At 34.3% G+C, this 16,087-nt stretch overlaps 1 protein-coding gene across 1 annotated transcript in view; it reads right to left on the reverse strand.

Annotated features, from left to right (window-relative positions):
- The window catches only part of ATRX (ATRX chromatin remodeler), a 290,527-nt gene that overhangs the window by 191,775 nt on the left and 82,665 nt on the right, over positions 1-16,087 (reverse strand). Inside the window, exons 6-9 of the mRNA XM_080795822.1 lie at positions 13,351-13,464; positions 7,211-7,320; positions 5,294-5,361; positions 1,879-4,964 (exon numbers count right to left, since the gene is read on the reverse strand). Of these exons, the coding sequence (XP_080651948.1) occupies positions 1,879-4,964; positions 5,294-5,361; positions 7,211-7,320; positions 13,351-13,464 (3,378 nt within the window). The remainder of the gene's footprint in view (positions 1-1,878; positions 4,965-5,293; positions 5,362-7,210; positions 7,321-13,350; positions 13,465-16,087) is intronic.

Here is a 16,087-nt window from a genome sequence, read left to right on the forward strand (position 1 = left end):
GAATGGCTGAAATCAAAGACACAAGAAATAAAAAGTTTTTTTGGTGAGGATGTAGAGAAAAAGGAATCTGTTGGTGGGAATGCAAACTGGTGCAGCCACTACGGAACACAGTATGACCATTCCTAAAAAATTTTAAAACAAAATTACTATATGAGCCAGTAATTCCACTAGTATTTACCCAAAGAAGAGAAAAAGAACACTAATTCATGAAGATATAAACACCCCTATAAAGTTTATTGCAGCATTATTTACAACAGCCAAATTATAGAAGCAACTCAAATGTCCAATGATAGATGGATAAAGATGTGGTATGTATCTCTACAATGGAATATTACTCAGCCATAAAAAAGAAAGAAATCTTCCTGTCTTCAACAACATGGATGGATCATAAGTATAATGCTAAATAAGTCAAAGAAAGACAAATACCTAATGTTTCACTCATATGTAGAATTTAAGAAACAAAACAAATGAACAAAGAAAAAAGACAAACACAAAATAACAGACTCTTAACTACAGAGAACAAACAGATGGTTACCAAAGGGGAAGGAGCGGATGGGTGAGATAGGGGAAGGGGATTAAGAGTACACTTGTCATGACGAGCACAGTAATGTATAGAGTTGCTGAGTCACTATATTATACACCTGAAACTAATATAACACTGTATGTTACACATACTGGAATTAAAATTTAAATAAATAAATAAGCAAGCAAGCGAGCAAGCAGCTGTGAGTTGTAATATAAATAAATAAATTTTTAGAATGAATGAATGAATGAATAAGTTTAACATGTCCCTAGTTAACTGACAGGTTTACTAACTTAAATAAAAACACAATGCAAGTGACATATGCACATGTATTATAAACTGATTTTTAAGAACTGCAACAGTAATAAAAATTATTTTTATAACTCTTTTTTGTGGGCGGGGGATCACTAACTGACCATACCCTAACTGTCCTAGTTCTCTATCTCCTCAGGGTAAGGTAATTCATCTACTTTTTGGATTTTTCTTTTATTTTGTTACTGTTATAGACAGAAACATCTGTTCATGTGATTAGAAAAAATTGACAAGGAGCAGCAGTGGGTTTAATGGTGTAAATTTAAAATTTTCAGGGGCACCTGGGTGGCTCAGTGGGTTAAAGCCTCTGCCTTCAGCTCGGGTCAAGATCCCAGGGTCCTGGGATCGAGCCCCTCGTCAGGCTCTCTGATGAGCGGGGAGCCTGCTTCCTCCTCTCTCTGCCTGCCTCTCTGCCTACTTGTGATCTTTGTCTGTCAAATAAATAAATAAAATTTAAAAAAAATAAAAATAAAAATAAAATAAAATTTTCAGAGAATTTCACCAGACACAAAGTTAGTCTGTCCAATTTAAAAAGTCATATATATGCAGGGGTGCCTGGCTGGCTCAGTTGGAAAACCATGATCTTGATCTCAGGGTTGTGAGTTCAAGCCCTACACTGGGTACAGAAATTACAGAAAGTCATATGCATGGCAAGGCAGTTAAAACTTCCACACACTATGTTATACCAGCACAAAGCACACATCTACATTACATGAATATATACCTACTGAATTACCGGCACACATCTGATTTTCCTTCATAAACTATTTATTACTCCAGAAAAAGCACTAAACATTGGTAAAGAAATTCTGTCAGGTACCCAACAAACCTGGTATATCTGACACAGAATACTAAAAATATTTGGAATACCTTCCAATGATGGCATAAAATAAATGAAGGCTTTTTAGTACATCTTTAAAGAATTTTAAAGAGCCTTTTCCTAAGCAGTAACCTTGCACATGATTGGCTTCAGGGAAAATTAAACCACGTAGTTATTCAAGACAGTAAAAGCATAAATTATGAATTAATTTATTTTTGCATACCTGATGATTGGCAAAATCCAGTATGTGAAGACAGCACTAAATTTTCAGTCACAGGCTTAATTTTCTGCTCATCACTGCTCCCCTCACCTACAGAATTCTGATCATCATCTCCTATATCAGAAGAAGATGATGATGTAATGTCAGCTTGCTTCCTTTTAGTGCTTGTTCTTAAGGAGTTTCTCATTTTCTCCTTGACACCGCCTGTCTTCTTTTTCGCTGAAGTTCTCTGTTTCTTCAGCTTTTTATTGTCTTCAGAACTTTCCTCACCATCAGAAGATGATGAGCCACTATGTACTTCCTTGGTATTTCTCTTCGAATTTAAATTTCTTCTTTCCCTCAGTTCTATTCTTTTCAGTCTCTTATCAGAAGAATCACAACCATCTTCTTTCATGGAATATTTTTCAGTATCAGATGACGAACAATCTTGTCTCTTCCTCGAACTCTTTTCAGGCAAGCTGCACCTTTTCTTCACTCTACTGGATGCCCCGTTCTTACTCCTTTTGTCTTCTGAAGAATCACAACTATCTCTTTTTCCCTGTAATTTCTCAGTATGATCAGATATTTCATCCTTCTTTTTAGAAGTTTTATCTTTTATTTTCTTACTTTTCTTTTCCCCATAAGTTGTGTCATTCTTATTTTGTTTTATGCCTTTAGGAAAATGAGAAATTTCTTCTCCCTCGGGTAACTTCTCAGTGCTATCAGATGATGATTCATACTGTTGTTCCATCTTAATTACATTTTTCTTCAAGTCTGTAGTTTTCTTTTCTTTTACTCCAATTCCCTTTTTGCTCTGCTTTTTGTCGTCTTCAGAGGATTCATCACTCTGCTCTTTCTTTGGGAAATTCTCAGCAATGTCAGATATGCCAGCCTGTACTTTCTTACACGATTTGGTTTTCAAATGCTTACTCTTTTCTTTAGTTTCAGCAACCTTTTTGTCTTCTGGAGAATTAAAACTCTCCTCTTTCCCGGAAGGCAGCTTATCAGCACCATCAGAAGAAACACCTAACTGCTGCTTCTTAGAAATTCGATCTCTTAAGTCCATGTTGGTCCCGTCTTTATCCACTGTGCCTTCTGCTGGAGTGCAATTTTCTCTCTCACGTTTCCTTTCAGCATCATCAGATGATCCTTCTTGTGCAGTCTTCAAATTTTTCTGCCCTTGATTATCCATTCCTTTTTTTCTGTGTTTTTCATCTTCAGAAGAATCATAATCTTCTTTATTTGGAACTCTTTTTTTGGTTGTTTTGGCAGCCCCAATTTTACTCATATTCTTTATCTCTTTTTCTAATTCTGAGTCATAATTGGAAGATTCAGACTGGTTTTGTCGTTTCTTTTTAGAAATTATAGACCTCTTAGCTGATTTGCCTTTTTTAATATCATAATCTGAACCAGAAGTAGAACTTTTTCGTTTCCTTTTTCCTTTATCATCTTTCCCTGTTTGAGTCTTTAAATCATACAAAGTCTTCTCATGATTTGTATGAGTTTCATTGATATCAGTATCTGAAGAAGAACTGTGACTCATCCTGGATACCTCTTTGAGGATTGCTAACATTTCATCAGAATCTGAATTCTGATCCATAATCTCCGACTGCTTAGATTTAGGCAATTTATTAGGTTTAGGATTATCTATAGCACTGTCAGAAGAATTCCGCTTATCCTTTTTTCTCATTGGAACTGACAGTTTTTGTTTCTCCTTAACTGCTTCATTACTTTCTTCATCTGAATTAGATGTTGCAGGATTGGTTTCTGTCTGTCGCCTCAAGGGAGTAGTCTTTACACGTGGAGATCTTCGAAGATCAGATTCTTCTGAAAGTAATGGAACTTCACTTTCAAACAAATGCTCATTATCATTCTTTTCCTGTCCAACTCCACAGTTCTCTGGCTTGGGGTTCAGACCAGAACTTTTACAGCCATCTTTATCTTGTGGTACTTCCTGACAATCAGCACCTTTAATTGGAGAATTAGAAAGGGAAACAGGGGTGAGTTTAACATATAATTCTTTTGTTACTTTAGCAGTAGTTTTTGACTTAATACCTCCTCTGTTGTCTTTTGAAGTAATATTTAACTTTACAGAAGAACTCTCCAGTTCTTGGTCAGTTCCACTATTGCCATCTCCCTGATTATCAGCAGAACTCTGAACTTCCATAGCTGTCTCAAGATTCTCAAAAATGTCTTCTGGAACTGAGGAAGGAACAGAAACAATATCCATGTCTAAATCTTCAGAAGTGTTAGCAGGTTCATACTGAGGTTCTTCTTTTTTATCAGATTTCTTATGTTCACCAGTGGCATTTTTATTTGCTCTTTGCTCCTGTACTGTAATATTCTGATCCATGTGTTCACTATCCACCTGCTTTCTTGCCAGTTTAGCTTCTGATTTTGAAATATCTTTTTTTTCTAAAGCACAGGGTTTTTCTCCTTTTCGTACTTTTGTTTCAGACTTAGCATCTATGACCTTATGCTCTTTGGTATTTTTCTCTTTGTTTCCAGCATCCAAAGCTCGAATCTCTGAATTCAACTCTTCTTCTAATGCAAGATGAGCTTTCTTGATATCAGCTAACACAGATTTAAAGGCCTTAAGCTGGCGTAACTTTATAGCGGAACTGGTTTCTGAATTATCTGCTGCCTGCTTCAAAAACTTAACGTAACTGGAGTTCATGTTAGATGTGGTCTCAATCAGTTTTTTTGCCTTCTTAATCATCTCTTTGGGCACAATTAGTGCTGAGTAAGAGTAGGTTACTGAACCAGAACATGAATCATCTAATTTCTTTTCTTCTCCATTACAATTGGAACTATTTTTCTTTGGAGAAAATCTGGGTGTGTGGTCATATACTTTATTACTCTTTTCATTGTCAACTTTTATCTTCTTCTTATTTTGTTGCAACAACTGTTCTAAATTTTCAAATACGCTATTACATGCAGTGACCAAGTCCAACAAAGGTTCTGGGTGACAAATGTAGCAATACCACTGGTTGTTTTCATCCATTATTGCAGAGAGCTCCTTTCGACCAAGGTTGCGCAGAATGCATTTCTTACAGAAGGCATTATGGCAAAAGTCGCAACAAATCAAGTTTCCACCTTCTGCACACCACCTGAAATTATTAAAAGATGAAAATATTATTCCAAAGTGAAACTCACTCTAATTTTTTTCATTATTAAAGCAATTTAAATTTTCCTGACAGGAATTCTAATAGTAATTTGGGTCATCTGCTTATTCTTTACTGGAAACTTAAACATAAACCTAAGGTTTTGTAGAAAAGAATAACCTTCCATTAAAGACATCAATGATGATACTACAAAATACTAATAATAGTAATATTAATAATATTACTATTATTAATATTAATAATATACTATGTAAGAATTTTCCCCCCAAAAGTAAACAATACTGAATTTTAGTCCATCTTGATTTATTACCTACCTACATTGCTCATCCATTCCATCAGAGTCACGGCTAATATCATCACTCATGTAATATTTAAAGCAATTCTATTAAAAGAAAAGGGGAAGGGGAAATTTTATATTCAAAATGCATAATATTCATAAAGGACAAAAACTTTATTTTCAAGTCATTAAAAAAAGTAGAGGGAATGTGTGTGTATTTGTGTGTTTGTTTTAGAAAACCAAAGCAAAATCACTCACTACCCAATACTAGTACTTTCCAGACACAGAAATACCTCAATAAATTAATTCCTTGAAATAGATTTCCATATCATCAAGTACCAATCTACTTTATATAATGTTTGTAAAAGATTTTGGCAAATCAGGATTCTAATTTCATATGATGAACTATTAAACCTCTACATAAAGATGTATGAGATGCTGCTACTTCAGGTATTTAGTAACCTTCATATATAAACACCTGCTATGTGTACAGCTAAGCAACATTATACTACATTAAGTTTCATTCTCTTTAAATCTCAAAACATTATACACAACTGGAAGTATTACACCCAATTTGAGAGAAAAGGCTAGTACGTAAGTAAATCTCCTCAAGTCATACAATTATGTAACAGGCAAAGCTGGTACTCAAATCCAAGTCTGACTGACTTTAAATTCATTTTCACTAAGCCTGGAGAAAGGGAAGGTTCCTTGCCCAGTGATGAAAAGTACCAATTAATAAAATGGGCTAGGCTCAACAGACTAGGCCTTGAAAAAAAATTATATATTTTAGAAAAGAGAAAGGAAATACACATTATAAATCCAGCCATATGAAATTCAACTATCCCATTTTAAAACTAGAAGCTACAACATGTCCCCCTAAATAGGCTCCTGGTTGGACTGAATTCAAGCAATGGAGGGACACAAATCGCTAAAAGAAAAAGTAAATTCAGTCTACTTAAGTAGGTCTATATAAAAAACTCATACAATGAAATACCTAGAGGGGCGCCTGGGTGGGCCTGGGTGGTTCAGTCAGTAAAGCGTCTGCCTTCAGCTCAGGTTGTGATCTTGGGGTCCTGGGACAAGCCCCACATCTGGCTCTCTGCTCAGCAGGGAGTCTGCCTCTCCCTGTCTCCCTCTCTCTCTGATCCTCTGCCCCACTTGTGCTCTCTCACTCTCAAATAAGTAAAATCTTGGAAAAAAAAAAAAAAAGACCTAGAACTGGATCTCTGAGGAAAATCTGGTCTGCTCCTGCATTTCAAGGAAGCATTTTGTTGGAAAACAAACTAACCCAGAATTAATCTTAGCAGTAATGAGTTAGGGAAATCATAACTTTGATATTATAGATATTTAAAATTACCTCCAAGGTATCACTAATAAAAGAGTATACACAGACTGTTAAAACTATCTACAACACATATGAAGTGTTTTTAATTCTATCATCACCAACTTATGTCAAAACCCTGCCCCACATGGAGAGTTGAAATTTGGGTAACCAGAATACATGAGAGGGAAGGTTATAAAACATACATCTGCACACACGTATACTCTTTAGATTTGCCAACACACCATGCTCTGCTTCACTTACCAGCCTTTGAATACCATGTTGCCTCTGCTTAGAATATGCTGAGCCAATCCCACTCCACCAGGCTAATTCCTATTTACAGCTCAGGTATCAGCTTATAGCATCTCCATTATAAAGCCCCCCAACCCAACTCCAGAGTACACAAGCTTCCTATATGTTCCCACATTACACAGTAGTTCCCCGATCATGGCACTTACTGGCCTTTTTGTAATGTCTGTTCTCCCCATTACAATATAAGCCCTCCAAAGACAGAGACCAGGCCCATCCTCTTCATCACTATGCACCAAAAGTCTGACACTGTAAACCAAATATCTAACACACAGTAAACATTCAAATATTTGTGGAATGAATTATAAACAGATCATTACATACCTTACAAATAAGTACTTGCAGCAAAGGATGTCTGTAAATGGAATCTTTTTGAAAATGATTGACCTGTTGTCCACAAGCTGTGCAGCTCACAATCCCATGAAGCCCATCTTCTAGGAGAAAGGAGTGACCATTATTCAGACATACACACACACACATAAAAAAAGATATTTACTTTAGTCAGCATTTTGCAATTTTCATATTGGAAATTAAATACTTCATAATCCTTAGAAAAGTGACATTTTGGACACAAAAGGCTAATAATTTTACGGACTTACTAAAAACATGACAACCTTGGAAAATTCCAGAACTACAAATCCTAATCTGTTTCCTTTTACAGATGCAAACCCTATTTCTCAACATGATAAAACATGAAGAGACTCCATAAAAGAAGTTCTAAAAATAGGGGTCAAGAACTCTTTTTCATTTTGCTATTGCTTTGCAAATAAATTAATTATCAGTTCTTAAAGAATGGGGAATCAAGTGACATATGTAGAACAGTCTTTTGCATCCTTATACTTAAAAATTAGGTATCCTCAAAATGAAAACATCTACACAGACTCTTCCAATATAATACATGAAAACCTGGCAATTTTAAATTACCAATTTCTTACCTTAGATTTATTTCAATACTATCTATAATTCCCATTAACCTGTCTATCTCACTATCCACTACGTATCAGCACTGTCTACTATTCCAATTAAGAACAAATAAGACTTGCAGGTATATCTATCGATGTTGACAGCAAAACCTGAGAATGACTTGGAGGAGGGGGAAGGCAGAGCCCCATTCCACAGTGTCTGTAGGAAAACAGACTAAAGATAACCCAATGCAACAAAAAGGAAACCTCTCCTGCCTCACTTTCATCCCTAGTTCTGCTTAGGGCAGTGCTTCACAATCTGAGCTGAGCATCAGAATCATCTGAAGAAACTTTTTAAAAGCAGAGACAGTCATTCCCACCCCTAAACCACTGAATAACAATCTCCTAGACTTTTTCTTCTAATTTTAACAGATAATTCTGATGTGCAACCAAGATCTTGACAGAAGATGACAGATTATGATTCCAAACAGGCCAATGAAAATGCCTGCATTCACGAATAAAAAGAAGATAATTAAAATAATAACCTATATCCCTAAATAAAAAAAACAAAACAATACATACATTTCCCACCTCTCAATTTTCTATTTTGTTTTTTTCTTCCTCTTTAGGTCCAAATCACCATGGACCCGAACATCACAAATATTCTTACTTGCAGAAGTTAAGAAAGTTTAACCAAGTTTTAAGGGTACCATCATACTTTTCCAGACAATATAGAGAATTTGAAGACTCACTATGTAAGTTACTAATATTTTATATCATACTGTCCTATGTTACTGTTTGACCTTGAGTGCTCATATACTCTGTATTTGTTTTAAACAAATACAGTGTGTTTCATTTCAAATAATGACTGTATTAAGATATACTAATAAAAGAGAATATGAATGTTCATCCAAAGTTAACATAATAAATATTAAGCATCTTCTATATGCTTTTGTACATATATCACTCAAAAATTAAAACTAAGTGATCCTTTGGAGAATTCTCCCACATGTGCACAAAGAATCATATATGATATTCACTGCAGCACTAAATAGGAAATTAGAAAACTTCAAAAACAAAAAATTGGAAATAATTTCCATCTGGGAAATGGACAGTGGTTTATTCACATAACAAAATTCTATAGAGCAGTGGAAAATAAAAAACCAGATGTATATTCACTGAGATGGACACACTTCAAAAGCAATGCTGAATGTGAAATGTTGCAAAAGGATATACACAAGATACTACTTTACATATTTTAAGTGAAAAATAAATGCTTTATGAATAAACATGAACAGGAAAAATATAAAAACATATGAAAATAATATACACACATGCATACAAACTTCAAAATAATCATCATGGCGGGGAGGGGGCAGAAATGGAGGAGTAAGACTGAACCAGTATTTCATTTAAGTGAGATGTAAAGCCAATACTGAATAATGGTGAAATGTTACTTCATGTACTTGTTTCTATATGTAAATGCTTCACATTTTTACTTTTAGCTATTAAATACCTTAAGGATTATAATATAATGTGTAAATGGAAAAGAGGCATTTTCATTTCTGAGCTCAACGCATTTTAATAGATTTAAAGAGAACATAATACTATAAAACATTAATGATAAAAACTGAAGATGACACAAAGAAATGGAGACATTCCATACTAATGGATTAGAAGAACAAATATTGTTAAAATGTCTAAAATTACTCAAAGCAATCTACATATTTAATGCAATCCCTATCAAAACACCATGGTATAGCACTTTTAACAAAACTAGAAAAAACAATCCTAAAATTTGCATGGAACCACAAAAGACCCCAAATAGCCAAAGCAACCTTGAAAATGAAAAACAAAGCTAAAGGTATCACAATTTCAGACTTAAATTATTTACAAAGCTGAAGTAATCAAAACAATATAGTACTGGCACAAAAACAGACATATAGATCAATAGAACAGAACACAAAACCCAGAAATAAGCCCATAATTACATGGTCAATCTCTGACAAATCAAGAAAAGACTATCCAGTGGGAAAAAGACAGTCTCTTCAACAAATGGTGTTGGGAAAACTTGATGGCTACATGTAAAAGAATGAAACTGGCCCACTTTCTTTCACCATACACAAAAATAAACTCAAAATGGATTAAACACCTAAATGTGAGACCTGAAACTATAAAAATCTTAGAAGAGGGACACCTGGTTGGCTCCATCAGTGAGGCGTGCAACTCACGATCTCAAGGTTTTAAGTTTGAGTCCCATACTGGGTGTAGAGATTACTTAAAAAATAAAAAAAAAAATCCTAACTGGGTTTTATACACAACCAATGAATGTGCTATATGTTGGCTAATTGATTTTATTTTAAAAAATCCTAGAAGAAAGCAAAGGCAGTAATGTCCCTGATATCCACCATCATAACACTTTTCTAGATATGTCTACTGAGGCAAAGGAAGTAAAAGAAAAATAAACTCTTGGGACTACATCAAAATAAAAGGCTTCTGCACAGTGAAGGAAACAATCAACAAAACTAAAAGGTAACCTACAGAATGGGAGAAGATATCTGCAAATGATATCTAAGAAAGGGTTAGTATCCAAAACATATAAAGAACTTAAAAATCCCAACACCCAAAAAATGAATAATCCAATTAAAAAATGGGCAGAGAACATGAACAGACATTTCTCCAAAGAAGACATCCAGGCAGCCAACAGACACATGAAAAGATGCTCAACATCACTCATTATCAGGGAAATGCAAATCATAAATACAATGAGATATCAACCCACACCTGTCAGAATGGCTAAAACCAAAAACGCAAGAAAAACAAGTGTTGACAAAGATGTGGAAAAAAAGGAACCCTCTTCACTATTGGTGGGAATGTCAACTGGTGCACCCATTCTGGAAAACAATATGAAGGTTCCTCAAAAAATTAAAAATGGAACTATCCTACAACCCAGTAATTGAATTACTGGGTATTTACCCCCAAAATACAAAAACACTAATTCAAAGGGACACATGCACATATTTAGAGAAGCAGTATTTACAAAAGCCGAGTTATGTAAGCAGCCAAAGTATCCATTGACAGATGAATGGATAAAGAAGATATGGTATATATACACAATGGAATATTATTCAGCCATTAAAAAAATGAAATCTTGCCATCTGCAATGACATGGCTAGAACTAGAGAGTGTAATGCTAAGGAAGATAAATCTGAGAAAAACAAATACCATATGATTTCACTCATATGTGGAATTTAAGGGAGAAAAAGGAGCACAAGAAAAAAAGAGAGAGAGATAAGCCAAGAAACAGACTCTCAGCTATAGCAAACAAAACTAATGGTTACCAGAGGGAAGGTGGGAATGGGGATGGGTAAAATAGGCAATGGGGATTAAGAAGTACTCCTGTCACGATAAGTACTGTGTGATGTATGGAATTGTTGAATCACTACGCTGTACATCTAAAACTAATATAATACAGTATGTTAATTATACTGGAATTTAAAATAAAAGAAAATTATTGTGCCAGGTAGAAAAATTAGGTGTAAAATATACTTTCTAACAAACTGTGGAAAAGGTTGTCAGTAGGCTATGGTGTTTTTTTAAAAGTGGCTCCTGAAATGGTGGATAAAACTATACCTTTAATTTTGTTTCAAATCAATATAAGATTACTTTATACAGAGTTTACCTTCTTGACAGTTTCCTAAGCTAGGCTTTAATTATAGAACTTTCCTAGGAAGCTTGAATATTAACTAGCAATTCAGTACCTCAGATCACTGGTTTATTCATACATGTGTATATAAGCAAACAGTTAAATTCCCTGTATAATTTCTGACAGTTTAAAGATATAGCAAATCATCAAGACAAAAATTAACACGAGAGATTTAGGTACTACTATAGGTCTATAAACATACATTTCATTAAGCATAATATAAACATCCTCACACAGAACACTCAATAAAATGTTCCAAATGTATCAGCTTAGACCAAACACCAGCAGCATAGTGAAATGGCACTAAGAATGCATTCCCCATGGGGGGGGGGGGGATGTGGGCTGTGGTGAGTGCTGTGAAGTGTGTAAACCTGGCGATTCAAAGACCTGTACCCCTGGGGCTAAAAATACATTATATGTTTATAAAAATATTAAAAAAAAAAAAGAATGCATTCTCCAACAACTGTGCTTTTTTCATTCTCCTTTTGGGCCCTTATACACATTCGAGACACTGAACAAGAGTGCCTCCCCAAAGACCCCACTTAGATACTAATTTTGATACAATGCAGTACACTTAGTTATCTATTCTCCAGACTCTTGCTACTGATCCCTACAGTCACCTTCAACTTGCCGATTCTCTTTCTTTTAAGAAAACTATTCAGCTTTGGCAAGCTCTGCTGCTGCAATAGCCGTTTCCCTACCATGAACTACATTCTCCATAAATCTTCCCCATGCTTGAAAGGAGCAGAACGCCCCCTTGTGGACAACAGACTAAACATTTCTTTGATTTTCTCCAACAACCTAATGAGTTATTTAATCCAAAAATATATATAATACAGATATATTTTACTAATTCCATCAAGATAAGCATATAGCACTGAAATTAAAATCTGCACAAAATTTCACCAATATAAGTACTATGCTATAATTTCACAAGTAACATGATAAATATTAAAGACATGCTTCCATTACACTTCTACTTAGAAATTTGGTGTCATGTTCTATTTTTTAGAGATTTGTTCCTTTTACAGTCATGGATTATGGCTCTGTAAATCTGCCCAAAAAATATACAGGCACTATTTAAAAATCACACACAAACAAATGGGAAACATACCCCACTGTCATAAATTTCTAAATGAATCCTCCTTATGCTAACTTTCTAAAGATGATTAGTCAACATGGTGTGTGTATAAGTGGGGGTAGACAGATAAAAGAAGAGACGGCTCAGACAGCTGGAAGGAAGGTTACTAGCTCTAGCTCCCTTCTCCTTCCTACTCATCTCTACATTATTATCCTTACATCAGTTGATCTCCAACTTTAATATACAAAAGAACAAAATGGTGTTCATTCTTGACATCATCCCCCAAAATTCTAATTTGTTAGTGGAGTTAAGGGACTTGCATTTTTAATAAGCACTCCAAATAATACTAACACACAGGTAACTCTGTGATACAATGTATTACAAATATATATATATATATATATATATATATATATATATTTTTTTTTTTTTTAACCTGAAGGCCACAGGCAAGATTTTGTCCAAATCTGAAACTCTTTCCGATTGAAAGGGAACACATGGTATTTTGGCATATAGGCATTACAGAACTAATATTCAAGAAGGAAATGCTAAGCTTCTTGAGATAACTTTATAGCCACTGAAGGCAAAGGTATTTTGATAAATGTTTAACCTTTTCTGCTTCAGAGCTCAGAGAGAAACAGAAGTTATTTTTAAGTAGTGCTTTTAATAAACAACGGGCAGAAAAGTGGAGGTATTTTTAATAAGCACATCAGATTTTCCAATATGGTCATAAACAGCAATTTAAACTCATGTTTTCATTTCCACTTGTATTTACCTCCGCGTTTTTTGAGATTTTCAGTTTTCATTTTACTTCTGCTTCTAAATTCAGGCCCTTTAAAATCATCTTTGTCTTCATTCAGCACTGGCTCTGGTTGTACAATCACTGTACCTAGAATGATTTCATTTAAAAAACCATTACACATATTAAATGTGCAAATGAAGTACAAGACTTCAGTTCAGATAAAGCCAACATTGCTGGTACATAATTTTGTTCTTTCAAGCTTTCAATACTTGTGTAAGGACCTCTTCAAAACTAAATAAAACAGGGAAATAGTAAAAGGGCCAGGTGTCAGCAATAAGATTACTTGTTGGAATATAATTAATAAAAAATAGGGTGGGGGTCTTATGAACTGATTATAACAGAAATGTGTGAATAAAGTAGAAAGCCTCAGCCCAGTTCTGAATTTTTAGTGCCTATCACAAAAACTGTTTTGAGTATGAACACCCATGCTAAGCTCCAAAAAAGTTTATAAAATAGAAGGACCAGAAGGAAATTTTTAAAAAGACATCCTATTCTTCTCATAATCCAAATCACAAACTCAGAAAAGATTTGTAAGGGTTTTTTAATATTGTTTTGGGGGAGGACAGTGGGATGCAATGTGAGAAGTTAATTCTGCTATTATTGCTATACCTATTCTGAGGCATTTCCCAACTAGTATGTCAAATTTTTAGTACCATGAAAAGTCCTTAAAGAGTCTTAAAACAGATGATTGCCTTAAGGTATTTAACCTCAACTGTTCTAACAATAAACTGTAGAATGAGATCAATTATTGGTCTCTACGGAATATTTCAGAAAGAATGTACTTCTTAGTATAAAACATGTGATCTGAGAAGACAGGTTGTTAATTTAAGTTTTCATTATAATCTCTCAAGAGCAAATAAAGCAGGAGCATAGTAAAAAGGGTCCAGGTCTCACATTTACCTACATTGCTGGGCTTGGTAATTGGGCATTATTGGCAACATTTAAGAAATTAAAATCCGGGACTTGTCAGGGGCAGTATCCCTGAAACATGGGCCTATGTTATTCAGCACACAGATTTTGGCAAGGTGTAACATCTAGTAACATGTATTTCTGAGTCTCTGAAAAAAAGGAAGGGAAAGCAGGCATAGATGATTGAGTTTTTACAAACTGGTGAATTTAAATAATCTACACACACCAAAAAACCTTCATTTACAACAACCATTTCACATACATACTCTCAGAGAAGCCATAGCATTTGAAAAAGCTCAAGATTCATAATTAATGAAAAAACAGAATTATTTCTGAAGATTCTTCTCTAAATGGAAGCAAAGTAGTAGGGTGGAGAAAGCACTCACTAGCTTTGGATTCAAGCAGACCCAGTTTCTCAATTTAAAGCTTGAAAAAGTTCCTTGAGCTCTGAATCTGTTCCTTTATTTCTACAAGTAGAAACAGTAACTACCTTACAATATTGGTTTGAGGATTAAATGAGTTAGTTCTATAAGAGTCTGGTACCTATACACACTCAATATAGCATTATAATAATCATCATCACCCAAATTCTATCTTATGAAATGGGTCTATTTTTGGTTTGGTGGGAGAGAATTATGATTAATTCAGGTTAGAAACATACCATACTTTCTGCCACAGTATCATTAAAAGAATGAATTTAACTCTTATTTCTTAGCTCACCCAGTAACCATCATAAGGACTCCCAGTGACAACCACTGAGAATGTTAACAATCCAAAGTGAGTCAATGCCTATGGGACTCACACTCCCTCAAGTCGTTGTTTCCAACAACCATGCATAAAATTGTCACAGGTGATTTGCAAAGACAAGTAAATGGTAGGCCCATCAATTTTCTTTGTTTCTACCTTCTCTCATTCATTCCTTTTCCTCATTTCATATTTCATCTACTATAACTCCTAATTTGTCCTAGTCAAGTAATGTCTTATGCTCCTTCCCATTTTCTTAACTTTCATAATCAAAAAATGTGTCACAAAAATATAAATATAGACAGAGAACAAAATTTAGTAAACACTGCTATCAATGATCTGTGAGGATAAATTTGAAAAATCTAACATACTTCCACATATTAATAAAGAAAAATCTAAATCTTTGACTCTGAAACACCATGAAATTACCAAGACCTTTATCATTACTCTTAACATATATCATACTTCTCTCAGACTTGGGCTATGAAACATCCAAGATTTTTATTTGGCTTTTTTCCCCCAATCTAATTAATTAGGTTTTAAGGTTAGAACTGCAACAGTTGAAAGGCATGTGACAAGGCATTTTAAAGAGATAATTACAAGAAATACACCTAAATCTATCTTTGATAATTAACTTCAGCTTTCGGTCTTAGAGAATTTAAGAATGCAGTAAGATGAAACCAGATTTTTAAATGTTTTCTTGAAGTTTTAAGAATATTTGTATGTTAACCTACAAAGAAAGCATATTTAAATTTGCTGAGCCAAAACTAAATATAAACATTTAAACTAACTTCCACATTCAAATACAATTTAAAAACCAAAATTTCTTTTCTAAAACCCAATGGAAAGAGAAAATAAGTTTTGTTCTTTTTCAAACCTGACTGCATATATTCTAATTTTTTAACCTCAGTTAACACATATTTTCATTACCATTCTAATAATTTCCAGACAACCACTATTAAAATGCTAGCTTTGCTCCTTTACACAAGCTAACAATAATCAAGCCCCAATTTTATGACATTTAAAAATACACTTTAACTTCATATGAAAAATCAAG

The sequence above is a fragment of the Martes martes genome (assembly GCF_963455335.1).
Source record: "Martes martes genome assembly, chromosome: X".
Classification (NCBI taxonomy): Eukaryota; Metazoa; Chordata; class Mammalia; order Carnivora; family Mustelidae; genus Martes; species Martes martes.